Source organism: Anticarsia gemmatalis, chromosome Z (genome assembly GCF_050436995.1).
Source record: "Anticarsia gemmatalis isolate Benzon Research Colony breed Stoneville strain chromosome Z, ilAntGemm2 primary, whole genome shotgun sequence".
NCBI classification, from domain to species: domain Eukaryota; kingdom Metazoa; phylum Arthropoda; class Insecta; order Lepidoptera; family Erebidae; genus Anticarsia; species Anticarsia gemmatalis.
The window spans coordinates 6,266,181-6,287,571 of NC_134776.1; the positions used below are offsets into that span (position 1 = coordinate 6,266,181).

Consider the following 21,391-nt stretch of genomic DNA (forward strand, 5'->3'; position numbering starts at 1 on the left):
TTTTATAATTTTTGAAGTGTTATACCTACCTTTAATTATGATCCGAGTTTGTACAGCGTATTAATCTTCAATTGCAATTAACCTTTCTAAAACACGTTACTAGTACCTATAACCGAATAACATTCACGGTCAACGGTCAAGTAAAAGCCTAGCTGAAAACCTTTGAAGTGATGCCATACACCGGATATTGCAGCATTGGTGAAGTAATCACGTTAGTGGGCACCTTTGTGAGGCTCTCGGCTGTCTTTTGAAGTTATCTCTGTTGCACTAAGGCCTGGGGGTAGCTTGACCGTGGCCCATTTGCTTTAGTGCTCTAGGGCGACCTTGAAAGCAATGGAATTATGGAAGGCTACCCTTGAGGAAAGCGTAGGTACAGGTAAAGGTTATAGAAGACACGAAGCGATTCTCTTGTGTTGTCGACTTTATAACGTTAAGACACTTTTCAGCACTTTTTTGGAATTCTAATATTGACTAGTGTTTTCAAATTGAACTGGATCGTAGGATTCCGTTTAATGTATAAACATTGGACAGTATTTTTCTTACTCGTGTTTTTATTTTTTAAGTAGCTTATGTTACATAAGAGATTAGCTATAAACTCGGATTTTTTACATAAGTCATGAATGATTCTGGTTTGTTAACCGTGTGTCCATTATATCCATAAATAAATACACATCCAGGCTCAGAACAAATTCTCATGTTTTTCACACAATTATTTCTCTTGGATGGTATTCGAACCCACTACTATGGTTATACTGGCGACCACGTTCATCACTGCTTCAAACGCTCCTCTCATCAGCATATCACCTAAAGCCAGTCTAGGTTCTTATGGAATTGACATAGTTCGGCCTGCATCCCGCACCGTCATGCGACCTTAACCCGGGCACCGTTTCAGCCTGTTGAGGTCTATCGCTTGCCCTTGCAACGATAAATTGACGTAATTTGTCTAACGCTTTAGGAACGGTTCAAGACGTAAGTTTCAGCTCTGTAATAGTTTGGATGCTGTTCTTAAATTTCCCGAATAATTCCCATAAGGTGGCAAATATAATGAATTTTGGAGGGCAACTTGCACGTGAATATGGGCATAAGGGAGTTAAGAGGAAATGCTTTTCAACGTCAAGTGCAGTGGTGCCTAACTTTTCAGCACAGGTCACTCTGCCCATGGTCGAAGGCCGGGAACAGCTGATCAGTATTTTCAAGTAGTAAACCTTATAAATTACTTACTCATTTAGAAACTAGCGGACGCTTGCGGTTAGTCCTGCGCTGTAGTTTTCTCGTTCTACCTTTACATAATAAATCACGGTCTATGTTTTACCAAGGCTTAATAGCTACACAACAATAAAAGTTTTATTTAAATCCGTCCAGTAGTTCCAGTTCCAGTTTCTAAACTCATTGATTATTTGGTAAACATATTAAATGTACAGACACACCATTGTTACTGTTTTATATGTATAGATGAAAGCTGACTTATTTTAAAGTCTTCATTGACGAAACAGAGTGGTTATGTATGAGTTATTATTAACAAGGAATTACATAAACACGTTACAGCGTAGCACACCCGTTGAGTACCGTACCTATACAAGTTATTTTTACTTATTGGAATAAACAGTGATGTAACAAGGGTTGGGAATAAAACAACGACATTACAAAACCAAATCAAAATCTATTTGTTGAACCAAAAATAAAGTAGCTTCTTAATCGTCCGTATATTAACGTATCACATGCAATCATTTTGGAAATAATCAAATATATTAAGTCATGTACTTTATTAGTCTAAAGGCACGATTACATTAGCGCAAATGTTCAACCGTACAGTGAAGCAATTCTGCGACTTTATTTTGTTCCCGATTTTTTTTGGGATGGAAGAATGTTACCACCAATCGATTGATCATCGAACGTTAGAAATATGATCAATTAATCGACATCAATCAGTACTTTTTGATACACCAATGAGTCAGTCGATCTTGATTGAGGTTCGGTTGAATGATCAAAGTTGATCGATAGAATTGATCGCGGGTCGATCGATTGATTGGTGTTATTATATCCGAATATTTCATGCCTACAGAATAGTAGTTAACGCTACGTCAGTACATTCACTCCGAATGTATTTTGTAGCGTAAAATATTTCATTTTATTTGATTGATTAGTGGCTATAAAATGTCAAATATCTAATTTCATAATAATAAAAAATATATAATTACATCAAGTAATATGGCACATAATTGTGTAAATACCGTAGCCACTAACCAATATGAAGAAAAATTATAAAAATATATAAATGGTGATAGCAATCCGACATTTTTGTCATCCCCAATTTAGGAGGACATTGTGTCCAGCACTGGAACAGCAATCGGTTAAATTATTACAAATATTTTATAGATTTTCTGATGAAAATCTGATCCTTTGTTGCTAGATGGATATAAAAATACCACCTAGTTTTAGTTGCACGATTCTCTAACACTATCGACTATCGGCAACCAGCTAGTAGACTAACTATTTTGTATGAAAATCTGATCAGCGCCTCTAGCGGGCGCCTTAGGAATTATTTTTGTAAACAGTTCAAATGTCAAACTTTAACGTGTGACAGAATCGACGGTTAGGAACCGACTGTAGAGAATTGCGCTAATATACTATTTACTGAAATAAACCTATTGTTCTTTGTGTCACGTTAAGTCAGATAACCTTGCCTAATTCAAAATTTCTAGTAAAAAAAAAGCGTAATGTAAAAGTGCCTTGATTGTCTATTTAAACTATTTGAGGTGTTGTGTAAACGTTCTGGAAAGGTGCGTTCTCTCCCTCTTGCAGCCAGTTGTCCGGTGAATACTTGTTATTCTGTTTCTCTATGATGTGGAAGGTGTACGCGTGGCGGCTCATGTCCGATCTGTTGTGAGCACTCTTGTGGACTACGTTGCCGTGGATCAGGATACAGGTACCTGTAAGTAGCCGCAAAAAAATAATTATTAATACTTACTTTCCAGGACGGGAAAGTAATGATTCTCTTTTACAAACAAGCTATCATCAAGCTGTTTTTTCTCTTTAATAAGTATTTTTTTTAGTCGTTTTGGGCTGTTTTCTTACAGGACATTTTTTGAAGACACAAGAAGCATAGGATATATCGAATAAATCGAAGAGAAATTTTAGGTTGAATATTGCTATGGAAACAATGTTTTATCGTTGTCGAGGTAGGATGAACCCAGTCCCTTTATCAAACCACCTAATCCATAATACAGTGGAGGCTGCTAATTAGCTCATTTAAGTGTAACCCGTGAATAGGCTCACACGCAGCACGAACGCTGCGGCCGACATAATGGACTTCGAAGGTAAACTGTGTGTTTTACCAGGCGTAGATAAACTGTGCGTTTTGTCTGGTAAAAGGCTTTTTGCCATGCATTAGTAAAAGGCGGGCCCTTGCTTGTACTAAATCGCTAATGATTTCTTATCAGCAAAGCACTCGGCTATATTTTATTAAGACTATGACAGATTTTTTTTGCTCGAGCTTGAATCCCCTCTGCACTTTGTCTGACACTCGTTGTACCAACATCGTCTTAGTGCATCTCTAAATACCCCGAAAATACTAACACAAACACCCCAAAGTCTTATTTTACAAAACCTTCCCCATAAATGTATCAGGGATAGTGATATAAACAATAAAGTTCCAATTCAGGAATAAACAACACGCAAATGCATATTGAATTTCAAATAAACTATTCCTGTAAAGTTTCCAGTACAACGTAAGTGCATCTCATTTCCTAGAAGCATTGTTAGGTCTTGATTTATTATAGATCTATTTTCACTGTGACCTTTCACTGAATGTCAGCACGTGCCTACTCAAGGCACGAGTACTTCAAATGTATTTACTGCTTTTGTACAATATGTAATAAGACGCCCTCGTGCGATGATATCTCGGGGTGTGATATCTTGCAATTAACGAGACGGGAGAGGCATGCCTACCTACATCACTACTTATACATTTGTTTTTTCAAGAGATACTGTCTATTTTGATACATAATTGCCAAGCTTTTTTCGAGAGTTCGTGGAATATGTTTGAATAAGTAAGTCGTTGAGAATTTATAAGTAGCACGAGAGGAAATGGGTAGGCCGTTCGTGAGGACACACGTCAATCAGTCTGATATGAAAGTTAATAAGTTATTTTGGTTTCTGGATTTTATAAGAAAATATTTTTCTTGGTTTGATTCGGTCAAAGCCAGTTGCGTTTATTGGTCGGTATAGAATCACTGGGCTTAATAACATGGCCATTACATGGATGAGTGACTGCTAAGTAGAAATTTAATCGCTCCCGGTTGCTGTCAATCCAAATAGCAGTCGTTCTGTCATGACCAAAGTCAGTAAACCACTTCAATGATACGTTTACCATTAATTATTTAAAAGAAAAAGTGAGTTTCATATAAACATTGAAGGCATTATATATGAAAAATATATATAGCCTGAAGCTACCTATACACTACTATACAGTTAACAAAATTCGAGACACGACCATCATTTAAGTATTACATACAATGGTGTACATAATATATTTTTATTTTAACTTACCTTTGCAAACGGGAAGAGGTAAGAAGCTAGACTCTGGGTAGATTGGGTTAGGTTTGTCGTACACCATGATTATATTGCCGTCTTTGTCGGGGCTCCGGACCAGTCGTCTGTGGACTCCTGACTTGTGGGAGCCGCGCACCACCCAGAGGCAACTGTTCTGGATCGTGGCGTCTTCGAGCGCGATCCAGAAACCGATGGGAGGGATTGGTTCGGTGTGCAGGTACGTTATATCTTGATGTGGTATCACTGGAAATAAAATAAAGAAGTGTGAAATACGATGCTTTACTTTTTCCATCTCGTATGGTTTAATGTCAATTTTTCGTAAAGAAAAATGAGTGTGAATGCTCTGAGTGTAATAAGGAACTATTGGATACGTTATCTAGCATAGACATCGATTATTTTGAGTTTAAATCCTCGCAACGATCATTATATTATTATATTTGTGTAAATTTTTTTGTAAACTGTGACGTGTAAAACATTTAAGCTCATGATTCAACATGGTAGCCTAAAGGCCATCTGCATCGTTCCGGAAAGAGACCCTTGTCCTGCAGTGGGCTGGTAGTGGATTGAATTTATGTAAGGTACTGCAAGAATATTAATTATACGTAAGTATATGCATACGTTTGTTGCGTAAAGGAATTTATATTGAAATTGTTACGGCTGCTTTGTCATGCCTATAGATAATAAGCAATACGAGTACATACATATACTTACATAAATCAATTCTCCGAGTGCTATTAACGTGGAAGTTTGCAATTTATGGTTTTGAATTTATTGCAATTGAAAGCAAAAAAAAACTGAATGCATGAGTCTGTACTACAGTTTATAGCCTGGATCATAAAATATAATATTTATCTTGTCTCTTTTGACGCGGTAAAAGTCGCGAAGAAGCCAGTTTATCTTTTGGCAACATCAGTTTATACAACGAATGGCTAGTTTCAATAATTGTAAGAAGTAGACCTATATTTAAACTGCTAACTTATATCGGGTAGGCTTTAATACGTTATAGAGTGTTTTGTAATTTATAACCGACTTTTTAACCGAAAAAAGGCGGTAGTTCTCTTTTTGACCGGTTTTCTTGCATTCAGATACAATTTCAAGATTGATTGAAAGTGAGAAAACACTTGAATTTGGCTTTCATCTTAGATGAAGTTTATTAGTAGGAATGTAATATTTAAAATTGTGTTGTGTCTGTAGTTGATAATAAAGCACCAAAAATACGAATAAAATTTATAGTACTTTTACAAAAGAAATGCATGAAAATTGTATATTAAATCATACAGAAGAAATTAAAAGGCTTTTTGAAGTTCACAAAGTTGGTTTTCTCGGTAAAGTTATATTCCCAGGCGGGCGGAAATTAATCAGAAGTAAAGAAGACGGGATTCTGGCCGCAACTAACTACGTTTACTGCTGAGACCAAGTTTAAATGGCCTCAGTAATACGTATTTTCAGACGACAAATAAGCTTTCGTGATACATTCACGCAGCCTATTGAGCCCTGCAAAATACTTGTTTCTATACACGATTCATTAAGTAGAATTTAATTCCTGACAGACTAGCGTGAGGATTGGTCGGGCTATTTAAAAAAGTTATTTTATTTAAAAAAAAAATCAGTTGTAGGTACATATAATTATTGTCAATCAATCTTAGTTGCTGTTTCTATTTAATTGAATGTTATTCACATGATCCGAGTTCCGTTGACGATTGATTATGTTTTACCAGCTTCCTACTATTTATGATACGTTAAAAATGCTGTGTTTAAACTGACACTGTTGTTACTTTTTATATTTGTTTAAACACAACTTAGTTCAGGATGTATATTTTTCCCACGGCAAATTTTTCACAGCCCAAATACCGGATCTTTGTGTAATAAAAGCAAGGCTTTCACTTAAATCTGTGTTCGTGTTGATATCACCACCGGTCAGATATTCTCTCCAGTTTATTAAAAGCACGTGTCACAGCTGTTTCAGTAAGCCAAATTTTAACATGCTCCGGGCTCCACTAAACCCAGTAAATGCCTTTAAATTCAATTATAGCACGAAAATTTCATAAATATTTACTTTGAAAACATGTCCGCTATTTTGCGAACATGTTTTTCGTTAAATTTTGATCGTGTAATTGTTTTTCGATTAATTATTAGTATAAATAAGTTGTATTGTGAAAATTGAACACGGCTGGATGGGTTTTGAACTAGTATTATACAAGATCACATAACATCAGGTTATGCGAAATTAGCTTTTTTTTTACGATTGACTGTATGTAGGTCTGTATAACTATGTAGCGTACGCTGTCTTTCAATTATTATTATAAACGTTAAAGTTTATTGCTGGAAATCCAAATGAAAGAAGTACATAGGTAGTTGTATCGACGAATGAATGTAACTTACTCCTTGACCAAAAACCACAAATCTTTGAATGAAATCCGGCCGGCATAAAGAGTTTCATACGTAACGAAATGAATTCATCAGGTTATTTATTAATAACAAAAGGAGATTATTACTCGTAACCACCGGTTCTGTGTGACGAGATTCATGATTGTAAAAAAGAAACAAGGGAAGTCTGTAAGGATTTTTTCTCATGCTTATTTTTTTTGGTACGATTACCAAGTGATGTTCTTTGGTCTTTGCCTATTTCTAAGGGAACACGGCTTGATTTTATAAATGTTTGTATGTACTGGTTAATATTACCTTCACCACCGACGCCGGGGTTTTTGTAAATGTACATGGACTGCGCCACACACGGTACTCTGAAGCCCAGCTCCCGACAGACGGTCTTCACTCGCTCACTGTACGTGTAGCACCTGAAGATCGGGTGCAGAAGGTGCAACGCGTGTCCTATCTGTACAGACATAAGAAATGGAAATTATAGCCGATTGGTTAAAACGGCTATTGTTAATACACTATCCATGGATCGTTTTGCTTATCTTCAGTTGAATTATGATACTGTTTTTATTAATTGAATATGTCAGAATTAGACTAAAGGTTCAATCTATCTTTGGAATGCATATTGAGTGTAAGTCATCACATCATTGTCTTATTGTAAAGTGAACGATTGTAATTTAGTTAAAGGTGAAAGACAGAACAGTGATGACGGCTTGTAAACCAGAGAGCTCTTTACACAGTTTTAAAGAAATTATAAGTTTCAGGACTTGGCCAGCGCGGTGCATATAATTCATTGTTTGGTTCACTTTTGTACGTTCTTACTAATCTATACTAATACTAATTAATATTATAAAGGTGAAGAGTTTGTTTGTTTGTTTGTTTGTTTGTTTGAACGCGCTAATCTCGCGAATTACTGGTCCGATTTGAAAAATTCTTTCAGTGTTAGATAGCCCATTTATCGAGGAAGGCTATAGGCTATATATCATCACGCTACGACCAATAGGAGCAGAGTACCAGTGAAAAATGTTACAAAAACTGGGAAAATTATGATTCTCTTATATGACGCAAGCGAAGTTGCGCGGGTCAGCTAGTATAAAATATAAATGCATCTTACCTTATTTAAACAAAATTTAGGGTCTACTACGATATCGCCATTAGCGTCCAGCGCCGAATCTTCAAAGAAATAACTAATTTTGTCATTGCTCTTCATAAAGTAGTCCTCTTTCATTTGCTGGAAAAGGAAAAATAGTGGATTCAAAATGACATTGCGAGGATAATATAATGATGACTAATATGTATAAGGATTTAGTACTTAGTTACATCTCCAAAACGAGAAGTTAAATTTTTACTTTCATAAACACAATACTAACATGAAAATATAATTGAACTTAACTTTATCTTTAAGGAAGGCCGGTTAAGTTCAATTTTGTTTAGTTTTGATAGGGACACTGATTTAACAGTCACAATTGCAAAAAAAACTGCTCTGCGGAATAAAAACAAAATAAATACGTACCTTTTTCTCTCCATCAACACTTGTGAATATAGTTCTTTGGTGTTTGCTCGGCAAGTTTCTTGCGAGGTCCCTGCCTGCATCTAGGAGCTCGTCACATTCTGCTCGGCTCAGGAAATCTTCTAGGATTACGTACCCGTCCCGTTCTAACTGTAAATGTAAAACAGGCAGTTAGAAAACCCATTATTACAAATTCCAAAAAAATATACGCTACAGCATTATTACAAAAAAAAACGTTACAGGCAAACTTAAGCTTAGACCTCGTAAGCAAGTTTTAACAAAAAGTCACTATCACCAGGGAAACGGTTGCCTAACTTCTAAATACTCAGATTTACCTACAAAATCAAAAATAATCATTCACGCAACGCCCAGCTGGTACCTATGTACTAAGGATCTTTTTACGAGTCGTTGGTAATATGGCTCATGACAGGAGTAGCGGTTTCAACAGTTAGTAAAATGTAGCAGTTTCTGTACTAAACTACGAAGCTAAGTCAGTCACTGGAGTCGTGCCATCGAAATAAAATTTGGTCTGACGCATTCCTCCTAAGATCAATTTATCGCACCAGCACGGTAAGAATGGAATCGTGAAACATCGCTTAAAAGATATTGTAATACTCGCAACAGCAAATGAATAACAAAATAATAGCTAGTTTCATATTTCTATGCAATAAATAAGTTGAGAATGCAAATTATACTTTTAAAGTACGGTACGGTTTATCCAATAACTATTATTTATCCGTTGGTTGTTCATATATTAAGATAATCTGAGGGCTTTGTCTGATCATAATCAAAGTTTATTGTCTCTAGTGTGCATTTATACGCTCAGGTAGGAATGTAACATGAATCAGTTTATTTTAGCCTCATAGATTCACACAATAATCGGCGCGCCATAAGTCAGTCACAAATAGCGGTAGTAATCCGGAATCAAGCCGCAATATATTGGGGCGCATTGGCAACCGGTCTCGTTTGGTACTTTTAGTGCAGACGCTGAGTGTCTGCGACGTCGTACAGGTAAATTCTAAACATGAAATGTAAACAGCCCGACGAAGATAAGACATGCTCGCGCCATCGCGCCCCCACGTGGTCTCGCTATTTTTGTCAGCTTATTTCAATACCGCGACGCGGAGGGCCCCGTACTGATGGCAAAAAACATCCAAACTTCTACCAATGTGTGGCAATGCCCTTGACTTCACATGTAAATAAAAATAAACCACACATTTGTTTTGACAGCTACCTTTAGAAGTATAACATATTCATGATCTTTATTATATTTACAGTGAGTAGTTAGCAAAGGCAGTAAAGTGTGGACTAATAAAGTTTTCAGATGGAGGCAACCACTTTATTTTATGAAACAATAAAATGCCCGTTAAAGTAATGTAGGCACTAGTTTTTGTGGCAAAACACGTACGGCGAAAACTTTACTCTGTAGTTACTTTTACCAGGTTAAAGAAAGATACGCACCGACTTGAATATTTTTTTGTTTAGTTTATACTAATATTTTTATGATATGGAGCGCATATTTGCTGAATATAAAAATTCTCGGCATGAAAAAACATCTATGTAACGAAATACGATCGATATTTGTCTGTAAACAGTACTGCCGTGTTTAAAATACGCTTATGATATAATAATAGAAACGCAAAGCACTTGGCACTATTTTCGAATATTCGCTGAGCAATCGCATATTTATAAAAATTCGCTGAGAATTTAAGTAAGAATTTAAATTAGTATTCACGTGGCAAGCCTACTGGGTAAAGTATTGGAGCTGACAGAACTGGAAAAGGTATGGTAAATAATAATATATTTTCACTGTCAAGGAAAGCATTTATTCCAGCATTTTATAATTACACAATGACTAGTTATTATAGTTTTCAGTTATTTTAATTTTAAAACGTACAACAGAGAAGTTCCGATTCGCGACGTAATCTTTTATTTTCTTTATACTATACTGAATGCCTTTCACGAACGCAGTCAAGGATTGGAAATTATGTATTTAAGGAGGACTTTTTGAATTTATGTATTTAAGAAGTTGTCATGTAAAGTGCTTTTAAAACTCCAACTCAAGGCCTAACCCCCTTCATCTTTCCGGAAGGAGATTCTTATCGAGAAGGAAGGCAAAAGGTAAATTTATTATTAGTTCGTAACTAGACAGATAGCAATATAAATTCCGCGCGTTTATTATTCACTGCGTGAATACGTGGAAGGTATTTTAGTACGACATGTGTCCAGACTGTTATAGGCCAAAGTACTAATTCGTGAAATAAATAATCCTCCAACATTACATAATTCGAGACAAATTTCAATCAAATACAGCGTTGTCAGCAAACAAAAATAGGTAGCGGTTGCAAAACCTAAGAGTGACTGCCCGATAGATAAGATGAATGCACACGGTGAATGAATTAAACAATATGTTAAAACTTGTAGCTCATCAGCCTAGCCTTCCTTCCATGTTGTAGGTCAGACACCAGATGCAACTGAATACCAGTATTTTACATGGAGCGATTGTCTATCGGGCCTTCATAACCCAGCTGCCTGGGTTATCAGACCTTCAAGCTTCTGACTACTAGTAACGACTGTCAAAGATCTTTTAAAATGATAACCGGGCCCTACAATTTAATGTGCCTAATGAAGCACGAGAAACTCCACTTGTAACTAACAGGTACTTATTCAGAGGCGGAGATGTGTAAAATATATTTATAAGGTACAATTAAATGATACTTAACAATTACGATTGTGAGTTAAAAAGCGAGAAAGCTGCAAGAAAATGATAGGTCTTGAGTGAAATGTTGTTCGTTTTTACTAAAAGACAATATAAATTGTTCTACAATTACTGTAGCCGCAACGACAGTTTGTTTTTTGTCGTTGAACAAGCGCCATTATGCGTGGACCCACAATTACGAGCAATCACTTTAATTACCCACTGAGAAGCTTTTTAACATGGTTGTCGCCACCGCCACGGTTAACGAAATATTTTTATCTCTATTTTATTGACATTTACTAAAGAATTTGTTTACTTGTATTGTCATTTAGTTAATCGATTCTTTCACCTTATAGTCAGTTTAATACGCATAAAAATCGTTTACTTTTTGGTAGTCTCACAAATACTCAAAAAGGATGCGATGTGTTGTAACATTTTTGGCTTTTGACCATTAATTGAATCAATAAGGCTATTAAACAGATAAACTACCACTTAATATTAATAAGTTCTATCCAGGAACTTGTCAACCGTTGCAGCTAACTTATCGTAGTTACAAAAAAACGAAGCCAAAAAAAATATAGTTACTAAATAATTGTCTTTGTTTGTTTGAAGGAGATAGGCTTTGAAACTGAAATTGAATTCTTGAACCTGCTCTTAAAGAATATACTTCAATATATAAGTTTACCTGACATTTATATATAATTTTAATATAGCCCAGCAATTCTACGGTTTTAAAACGCGTATTGAGTGACTGCATTATTAATTTACATCGGTATTTTCACAAGATAACTTGTATGGCTTGATTGACGATTGTACGTCCATATTTAGTGAGCTACCGGTGCAGGGCACTGATTCAATGCGATCTTGCGCCAGGTGTGACGTCACCGAAGAAAAATCTAGACCATATTGGCTCGTGAGTCATTCTAGCGCCAAACACTTTTTACTAACAGACTTTGCACAACTGTCCGGCCCTTTATATTCTCTAAATATATTATTGCATTGTGGTCTATAACAACAGAAATTAAAATAAAGACGGTAACGTACTAGTATTTTAGATAACCGTTGCTATTTATTATGAGTAATTGAGATAAAATTATTGGAAAAGTTAGATCAGTGTTTCACGATTTTTAAAGAGTTTTCTAGTTGGGATGTGGTTTTGAGAAGCAGCTGCTCTAAACGGTGAACATCTCATAAAACAAGATGTAATTTTAAAAAGCATATTATGAGGTCGTTAACACCGTGCTAAATCTCGCGGTAAAAGTTTGTGTTTACCAGTAATTAATCAAAGTTTGGTAATAAAAACTTTGTTTTCAGACTGCACATTTTTCGGTCATGAAACATTGAACTCGCGCTGAAGTTTCATCACATTTTCAGAGTATTGCCGTGAATTCGCATGACGTGTATGCTTCATACAGGATAAATTATTATTAGCTTGAACGTTCACCGTCCCACGGAAACTCCTCCGTCTTGGCTAGCTCTTGCGAATTAGGGATTACTCACAAATATATATACAATCTTGCATAAACTTTCATAATATTCCACAAGAGAATTGCTTCTAAATCAGTTTAATATTGGAAGATTAACGGCCGTTTTGGATTCTCCATGTTTCCACTGTTTACTTACTAAACAAGTATTGTCTATCAGTTTATCGTTTCCTCATATTCTCATATTCATGGATAGATAGACATTCCTACCGAAATTAATTAACGATAGATCATTTTGATGCAATAATCTAATAGCAATCTATTTGTAATTTTTGACAGAACAATGAAAATGGCCGTTAACCAATACGAATGTCCACAAGAAAAGTTTTCTGAGGAAATTGATTTGCCAGACCATTAGTTATTAGGTATTCAAAATATTAAAGAGGGCTAACTATAGTCCTGGTTTTAAACAACATGTTAATAACTTATAATGTAACGTAGATGCAGAAGTTTTTTAAGCTAATACGATATACATTTGAAATATACCACAGTTTTAGTATTTTCCGCGTTTTGTTATTCTTAGATCTGTTCTAATAAGATTTTTGTCATTTAACTGTGAAACTAAGAGAACCGCTTAGAGGACACACGAAAAGAGTTACCAAGATCTGCAGTAAAAGCTATCAACGCGTGACGATTATTATCAGTTTTATCATTATTTTATTGCTATGCTACGGGATTATTATATTAGTATTATATTCCATAAAACGCCTATAAATATATTTATTTAACCCGTTACAATCTACTCCTGAAGAGCGAGGAAGGGGTCTTGAAACAAAAAATCATATTCATTTATGATAGTAGTAAGTATCTTGTTTTATTATCGTGTCTAAAGATTGCTATTATTTATTCTATTACAATGTCTGACGTTATTTCATAACTATGTTATCTCATAACAAAACGAACTGATAACCTTTGCCCTCCACACAAGTAGTGAGCAATTCAAATTGATTAGTGTCCGTTGATCTTTGTTTATACGAGAAATAATTTTCATAAGGATATTTGCGATTTTTTGGATCGAAAGCTAAAATTATGCCTGCTCTTATGGGAAAATGATTTTATGAACATAATTATGTATGAATTTAAAAGGAATTTTATTTCTTTATGTAATTAAAAATTAAGTCCGTTTAATTGCAACAGTGAAGTGGCTGTCTCCCCGTCCCTAAATAATATTTTGTTTATTTGAAAACGCAAGGTTGTTGAAACGTACTTGGCATTGCCATTGCCAAATTGGAACTGGGATGTCAGTCTTATTCCTATATTTTCATTGAAAAATCTACTGAAAAAATAATTTAATTTTCCCTTCAGAAAAACTAGACATATTGTAACAGCTGTCAGTAAAGATAGAAAATAATGTCGACCTTCATACGAACACGGGTTTTTATTTATTTTGATGTCAACTGCTCAGGTTGATACACCTACTGTTAATAGACCGAAATACCTATTTGTGTCTTACAGTCTACAAAAATACACATGATAATTATTTAGGTACGAATCATTAGTATGTGCTGCATTTAATATTACCAAGGATTATTTTTCAGTTGGACGCGCTCTTTCCCGGTTAAAATAGTGGCACACATTTCACACATCGTATTTTTCCAACGATTTTTTTGGTTTTATTGTATGTATAAATTGGAAAATTAAAATATTCTATGTAAAAGTCATAATTCTGGCTTTTACTTTTCACTAAGAGTACTTAAAAATCTCCTTTAACAGAAATATTTTTATAGTTTTGTATGAAATTAAGTGTAAAAATATTTGAATAAACTATGCAATATTTAAAACACCCGTCAGGTAATAATTTCTATACAGCATTTCTACATTACGATTCTACTAATGCAAATATTAAAAACTGTTAGTACAATAAAAAATGTGCCGAGTTTTTAATTAATATTATTTTATAGATAAACTATTTAAGTAGTTTTGGCGTGATTAAGTAACATACATACATCGAACAATTTAAACATCAAAACTTTCGCATTTATATGATTAAATATTAAGATAAAATTAAATATGAAATACAATATGTCTTATTCGAAGCACTTTAGGTAATAAGTTTTATATTTTTGATTAATAAAAACGTGTTAAGCATCAGACAATAAGAACTGTTAACGTAAGCAAGAGCTCACGCCATCCACTAAATCTTACATTTCCTTTGAGAATCGTAAAAAACAAATAAGAAGCTAGAACGTTTTGATAATAATATTCCGTGTTTTAATTTAGTATTGTTTTGAGCACAAATTATTTTAGTCGTTAAATATTTTATTGTATTTGTTTATACCGAGCATTTTTAAGAGAGGTGTTTTGAAACTTATGTAGACAGGGCATCAGGATAAACTGTATGTTGCGTTCAAAGCACTACTAAATACAACAGTATTTTTGGTAGTACTCTTTAGCAATATAAAAACTAAGCTAATAATCTTAGATCCAGATTTGGGCGCGTTTAGAAATAATTATAGTCACTCAGACTGTCCCCTCGCGTTGTCCATGATATATACCACTGAGGCCTGCGTAAATTCAGAAGTATTCCAGCCAGATTAACTTTTGGGTTGTAGCGTGAACGGTTGTCCATCTTGTATCTTCATATTAATTCATATTCATAAAAATATATGAAGTTATGAAAGGCTTATAAAGTGTTTTGTTTCTTTCACTCCTTAGCGAAATGAAAAAGAGAAAACACATTATAGTAGCTTTTTAACTAAAATAGGTTTATAGTGTGTTTATGAATAAGAGGGTTAATTTTCATACATATATCAACTAAATGTATACTTAGTAGAATATTCAATCAGATAGAAATGGTACAAAGACAAGAACAAGTGGTAAACGACGTAGCCGAGTAACAACGATGGCAATAACAACTTGACTAAACGACAAAACTTTTTCTCTCAGAATCCACATCAAATTATGAAATGCCTGTGTACGAAGAACAAAGGCACTTTACGATTGGTTTCGCGCAATTTCTGAGGCAAAAAAATGCGTTTGCAAACACCTTAAAGAGAAAGTTGTTTATATTTGAGTGCAATGACCTGTTAAGCACTCTGCATCATCATTTCAGCGGGAAATTTATTTATTTACTCAAATATATCGTGCTTCATTTCCTTGCGGGATTGAAATATGCTCATTTGTGCAAAGAAAAGGATTTTTTCTTTAATTTATGTCAGTATTTAAAGACTTTTACGACTTCATGCGATTTTTAACGATTGTTTAATGGTTAATTAAAGTTGTAGAAAAGGTCTTCTTCGAGACATCTGCAAAAAAGTGCACTAAACAGCTTTCTGAACAGCCTTAGGCCTTATCCCATTTAATTAATCTCGTAATAAACTCCCAATATTTAGCTACGCAAATAAATGAATATCATAATAATATGAACAGTCAGATAGATACAAAACTCGCTAAACAACTTCATATTTTCAAAACCATTAATACATTTTTTTTAAATAAAATTGAACACCTTAAATAAAATGTGCTGGAATCGGTTGGAATTGAACATTTATATCAATGGCCAATGATTTTCCGATGAAATATTGAGCATGCTTAAGAATATAGGATTTCGACTTTTGAAGCACAAAATATAACATAGGAAACGAAGTTTGATAGTACCTATACCACCTATCAAGGCGTTTCCTGATATAAGGAAGTCTTTTCTTAGCATTGATGGGTACTAGAAACCGAAGCGTGAATTACAAAACGTGATAGCGTTATAAAGTTCCAACTACCTACATAAAATGTTATCGAATAGTAAACGAGAAGACGTGTGGTAATACGAGTATGATTTTATCTCCGATGTTCTACTGTAAATGGATACTCAAAACATTGATTAGACTTGCTGACCTGGCTTTTCTTAGTCTTACTGACAACGCTGGAACTAGACGGAACTAGAACATAAAAAATGTCTCTGAAATAATTAAAGAAATGATTTGTGTTGTATGCCTTCCTTATAATACCTTCCTTCCTTATAGAAAATTATGTACGAAAATTATAGTTTAAATGCGGTGTTATTTTTTATTAATTTTGTAATTGAATTTATTATATACAGAAACATTATATCAACCACTCATTTGAGACACAGGAATGTCGTATGTTGTATACTAAAATGTGTTTTTGACATTTCATAAAGAGTACCTAATTAGAAAGGTAGTCAAAAGAGGTTAGTTCTGTAGTGTGATGCTGTGATCCCTTAGGAACAAAAGTACTGGGAAGCACTAAGATCAGTGGCCTGAAAGTATTTTTCGATGCCGTTGTGGGAAAAATCATAATCGATGAAAATGTAGCTTAGATCACTTTGGTTTTGTCGTCGTTAACTATAGGGAGAAACAACCATAAGAATTTAAATATGTTTCAGCTTCTGTTCAGAAAAGGAATTTCAAACTAGTTCTGCCGTTTCTGGGGTTAGTGCGAACGTATATATATAGCATTAAACTATGAACGTTTATATGATGAGTATCCGTGTATGAGATATGAATTATTTAAAACGTGGAGAGTTTCTATATAGTTTTAAGCTTTCCCAAACTAGAATACTTTTGGAGCTTATAACAGAGCTTACAGCACAATATTTGAGTGTATCTTGGATAGTCGGGCTACATCCCCGTCCTGGGGGGCTATCACGTATCTTAGTTGACAACTATTTGAAAGCCACTATGCTGAACATTGCTTTCTCCCTTAGATAACAGTGGTTAATACGTTACGTCAAAGCAGCAATGTATTGAATAGTGATCATCAATTTGACGTAAACTAGCTGTCAACTGAGATACGTGTTAAGCCCGCTGATCATTTCTTACCACAGGGTGAGATGGGAGAGCAATGCATAATCCACATAAATATATTTTTTTTGCTTTTTCATTGCAGTCAAAGGCAGGTCTGCAAAATTCAAGAAGTCCGGCAGTCCTGGTAATGTTTTATCGAGTTAATGTAGAGGGAAATAAGGCGTTCCTGTTAAGAAGACTAACATTTAGCGGTATTTTATATATTCAATAGCGTTAAATCTCATATAAAAACGCTATTGAATAGCTAAACTACCGCTAAATGTACTCAGAAACCGGGGGTTAGTAGTGGAGTCTTCGTAATTGAATACCCCTAGATCATAGATTGAGTTTCAATTAAAACACTCATCTCGGATGATATCAACAATACGATACGTCTGTTCTTGTAACTCGAGCATCATGAGAAAAAAAACGACAGCTAGCTACTGCCGGAGACTGTACAGAGTACACACGTGAAAATTAATAGGGTAAAATAATATTTGTCTTAATTAGGTTATACCTCTGTACAGACTAATCCGTTCGGTTGCTTTTTCGTGAAGGAGTAACAAACATACATACACCAATCTTCTCCAATGTTCGCATAATATTAGTAGAACATTGTTACTTAACGCGACGCCATAAAAGCCGTCTCTTTGTTTTAAGCCGTCAAAATCTATGACGAAATGAAGGCCTCGCAATTCAATTGATACAAATATCAATTCGAGTTCGTACAGCACAATAATCTATTAACACACTGTAAATGGGTTGTACGACGATTAATTTAAATAAAATGAATTAATTAAAGCCGAGCAGCAGAACTCGGCACATAACAACTCAATAACAATGTGACGCGATAATATTATTACAACAAACACCATTGTAACAGTATATTTTTGCTAATAACTAAAAAACTACTGAACCGATTTTTATGCTCTTTTCTCCACAAACAGACTGATTCGTGACAAAAGTGTATAATTAATTTAGGTTTTGTGGACATTGGTTAAAATACGATGATGATTGTTGAAGTGGTAAAAAAAAACCTGAGTGTTTGGATCGGCTTAGAGTTCGTGCAAAAGGATTGGATAAATTTTGTTGTGATAAGATGACACTGAAAGTATAGATAATGAAAGCGTTATCAACAGAACGTCGTAACAACAAGATTTCTGTCCTTTGAACTTTTTATCAAATTTTAGACAGCTTGCTTAAATTATCGCAATTCTTTGACATATCATTGGATAAACATTCATCCTTAAGTAGTTTTAAACACTTTCAATTGCAAGTAAACCTTAGTACAAATGTGGTAAAGCCGATTTTAGCTTAGCACGTTTAGGAAATATTTTCTAAACTATCGGATTCTCGCAAGTCAAAATGATAACGTAAGCTATGGCAAAGTGATACCGTTTCAAGTCGGCTTGTAAGCCGTGGCAGTCTAAGCCGGTGGCTTAGCCGTTCACCTAAAGTGGTGTGACGTGTGGTCACTTGATCTTGAAAGGTTCTTAGTTTTACTACGATGATTGTTTTTGACACTGAGCAATTTAATTGAGACGAATGGGCATGGCCACTTAATGTGCTAGTTGTACTGCGACTTTATAATAATAAAAGTCATAAACATTACTTTACGAATAATTGTTAATTACTACATGGATTTTGATAACATTTGTCACACAGATAGTTTATTATCCTGTTCGTATTTGGATTTTAATCCCAAGGATTTTTCCATGCGAACAAGGTCACAGGCAGATGAGAGTCTTTTAAAATGTATAGCAGTTTGTAAAGAATATAAAATTTTACACCTTTTGTATGCAAAAGTTCTTTTAAAATGGAATAAAATGGATACCTACACGAATATTTTTGTTTCTAAAACAGTTTTCTTTGAATCATTTTGTAAATTCTATTTATTTTATGTCTGTATTGTATGTATAGTTGTACTGCCCTCAAAAATTACGGCATGGAAGTATCAGAATACTGTTGCTAATAGATTACACACAACAGTTACAGTAGTTCAACAACATATTATATTTCCCATCGATAGCCTCAGATGTGTTGTTGATGGTATCATAATAACATGCAAACTAGCGAAATTACGCATTTTCATACATATTAATAAGTTTATTTAAAGTAAATACATCTTTACAAACATTTTAAAACCATCCATATTAAAACCAATTGCGTAAAGACACCTTAAACTAATAAAAATAAATAACCAATAACGCTGCCGGCTCGATCAACTTAACAACTACAGAAAAAAAATGCGCTGGGGCTATAATATACAATAAAATATTAAATTAATGATAAATACCTGATTCCTAATAGTATCGGGCATGGTGGCGGCTGCGTGTTGTAATAAATATAAGAAATAACCGCAACAAGCGTCTGTAACAAGAAACGAGTCACAACTGGGCCTGATGTGGATTTACAGAACAGAATGCGATGCGAACTCCCCCACGCGTCGAGCGCACAACTCAATTCTAGAATACTACATCCAACGCTCGCGGCATACCACTACCATGACTACGCATTCCTAAAAAACCGGCGATGTACAAATTGCGTTGAGATATGATTACCCATTTATAGAATGTGTGGAGTTGCGCGCGCGCCTGCTGCGCGACCGACGCGCCGCGAGATGTGTACATAGCATACATATGCTGTCAGAGAGGCAACTTTGTCGATTCGTCAGATTTTGTAGTTGTAAGTTATAAAAATATACAAAACGGGTTTTTTATTTATGTTAAGATTAAACATAGCATGTGTTTGCTATGTTATGTATGTTGTTTTTAATAGAGACATAATATAAATTGCAAATTAAGTCAAATCAAACAGATCTGAAATTGAACCAATAATTTACTCAGTTGTTGTATATGTTATGTAGTGTATTTGTTATTGTTGCCTTTTATTTGTCAAATGACAACTACTTCTTTCTTCAATAACGTGTGTGTAAAAACTCAAAATGGACATCCACAAAAGTAACCATAATTTACAAAATCTTAATTAAACACTTTCTAATGAAATAAAAACATCTAAGCCCTTTAAATAACACACTTCATCAAAATTAAAACACCTGCCTAACATTGTTGCGCCGCCACCAAAACTACACTGTGGTTAGTTTCAAAAGACGAAAGATTTGCGTATGCGTGATTAGTATTTCATATTAAAAACTTCGTGCATCACACGGTATATTAGAGAGAGCGTCATATTATGTGCACATATATATGTATCTATATACATAGATAGTAAACGATGTGAAAACAATGAATCATAAGCTAATGATGTTCGTAAAATTGGCGTTGATATAATGAGTGACGGACTGTTTGTCTCCTGCAGTACATTTTGAAGCCAAATTGTGGATATTTTGTCTTCGTTGATCCTAATGGTTTTATGGCAAATAGTTTTATAGTCCATTGATTGCGATATTAATAAATGCGGTGGAACAAACTGAATGTAATCTTAATATTATAAATAAAATGCGTTATGAAAGACAACTTAAGCTTAAACATTTTGGTTAGTTTTTTTTACTATCAACAATAATGATAAAAATATTATTCAATTCGGCTTAAAATGTTACAAGCTAATAATGTGACAATAGTATATTATATTGTCACATTATTAGCTTGTAGCACAAAGAATACAGTTCAAGCGGCGTTTATGATGACACACACATGAGCAGCAAGTCAAATCAGGCAATCACAGGCACGTGGAGACGATATACGAATAAGCATTATCTTCGGGTTGGACCAAGTCTTTCTCTCGCCTTTGTACTGGACAGTAGCAATTTACTGGATTAATGAAAAAAAATGAACGTTCTAATACACAAATGTTCTAAGCTTTGCTAAACTATTTATTAAATAAAAATAAATTATTCTTAAACACTGAAATTTTTCATCTTTTATTACCTATTTTATCCTGTATAAAATACTATACTAATGACGTCATTACGTCAGCTTTAGATTTCTTTAGAAAGTTCTTTGTCGTTTCATAAAGATGAGCTTATATTATTACTGGTAGTAAAAAAAGCATCGGATAGCAAGTAAGGACAAAG

General features: G+C 34.4%; 1 protein-coding gene across 1 annotated transcript; it reads right to left on the reverse strand.

Moving 5' to 3' along the window:
• Positions 1-1,640: 1,640 nt before the first annotated feature.
• Phyhd1 (Phytanoyl-CoA dioxygenase domain containing 1) lies at positions 1,641-19,815 on the reverse strand. Its single transcript, XM_076134928.1, has 6 exons — positions 19,655-19,815; positions 8,441-8,587; positions 8,042-8,158; positions 7,234-7,384; positions 4,549-4,794; positions 1,641-2,930 (listed from the first exon to the last, which is right to left on the reverse strand). Exons 1-6 carry the CDS (start codon positions 19,676-19,678, stop codon positions 2,743-2,745), a joined length of 873 nt encoding a protein of 290 aa, XP_075991043.1. The 5' UTR covers positions 19,679-19,815; the 3' UTR covers positions 1,641-2,742.
• Positions 19,816-21,391: the final 1,576 nt, after the last annotated feature.

What these genes read in the sequence shown, in the direction of transcription:
- Phyhd1 (XM_076134928.1), bottom strand. Translation starts at nt 19,678, where the DNA reads ATGCCCGATACTATTAGGAATCAG. An exon ending in CCGATACTATTAGGAATCAG is followed by an intron (nt 8,588 to 19,654) that starts GTATTTATCATT and finishes TTACATTTACAG; the next exon opens with TTAGAACGGGACGGGTACGT. An exon ending in ACCTCTTCCCGTTTGCAAAG is followed by an intron (nt 2,931 to 4,548) that starts GTAAGTTAAAAT and finishes GGCTACTTACAG; the next exon opens with GTACCTGTATCCTGATCCAC.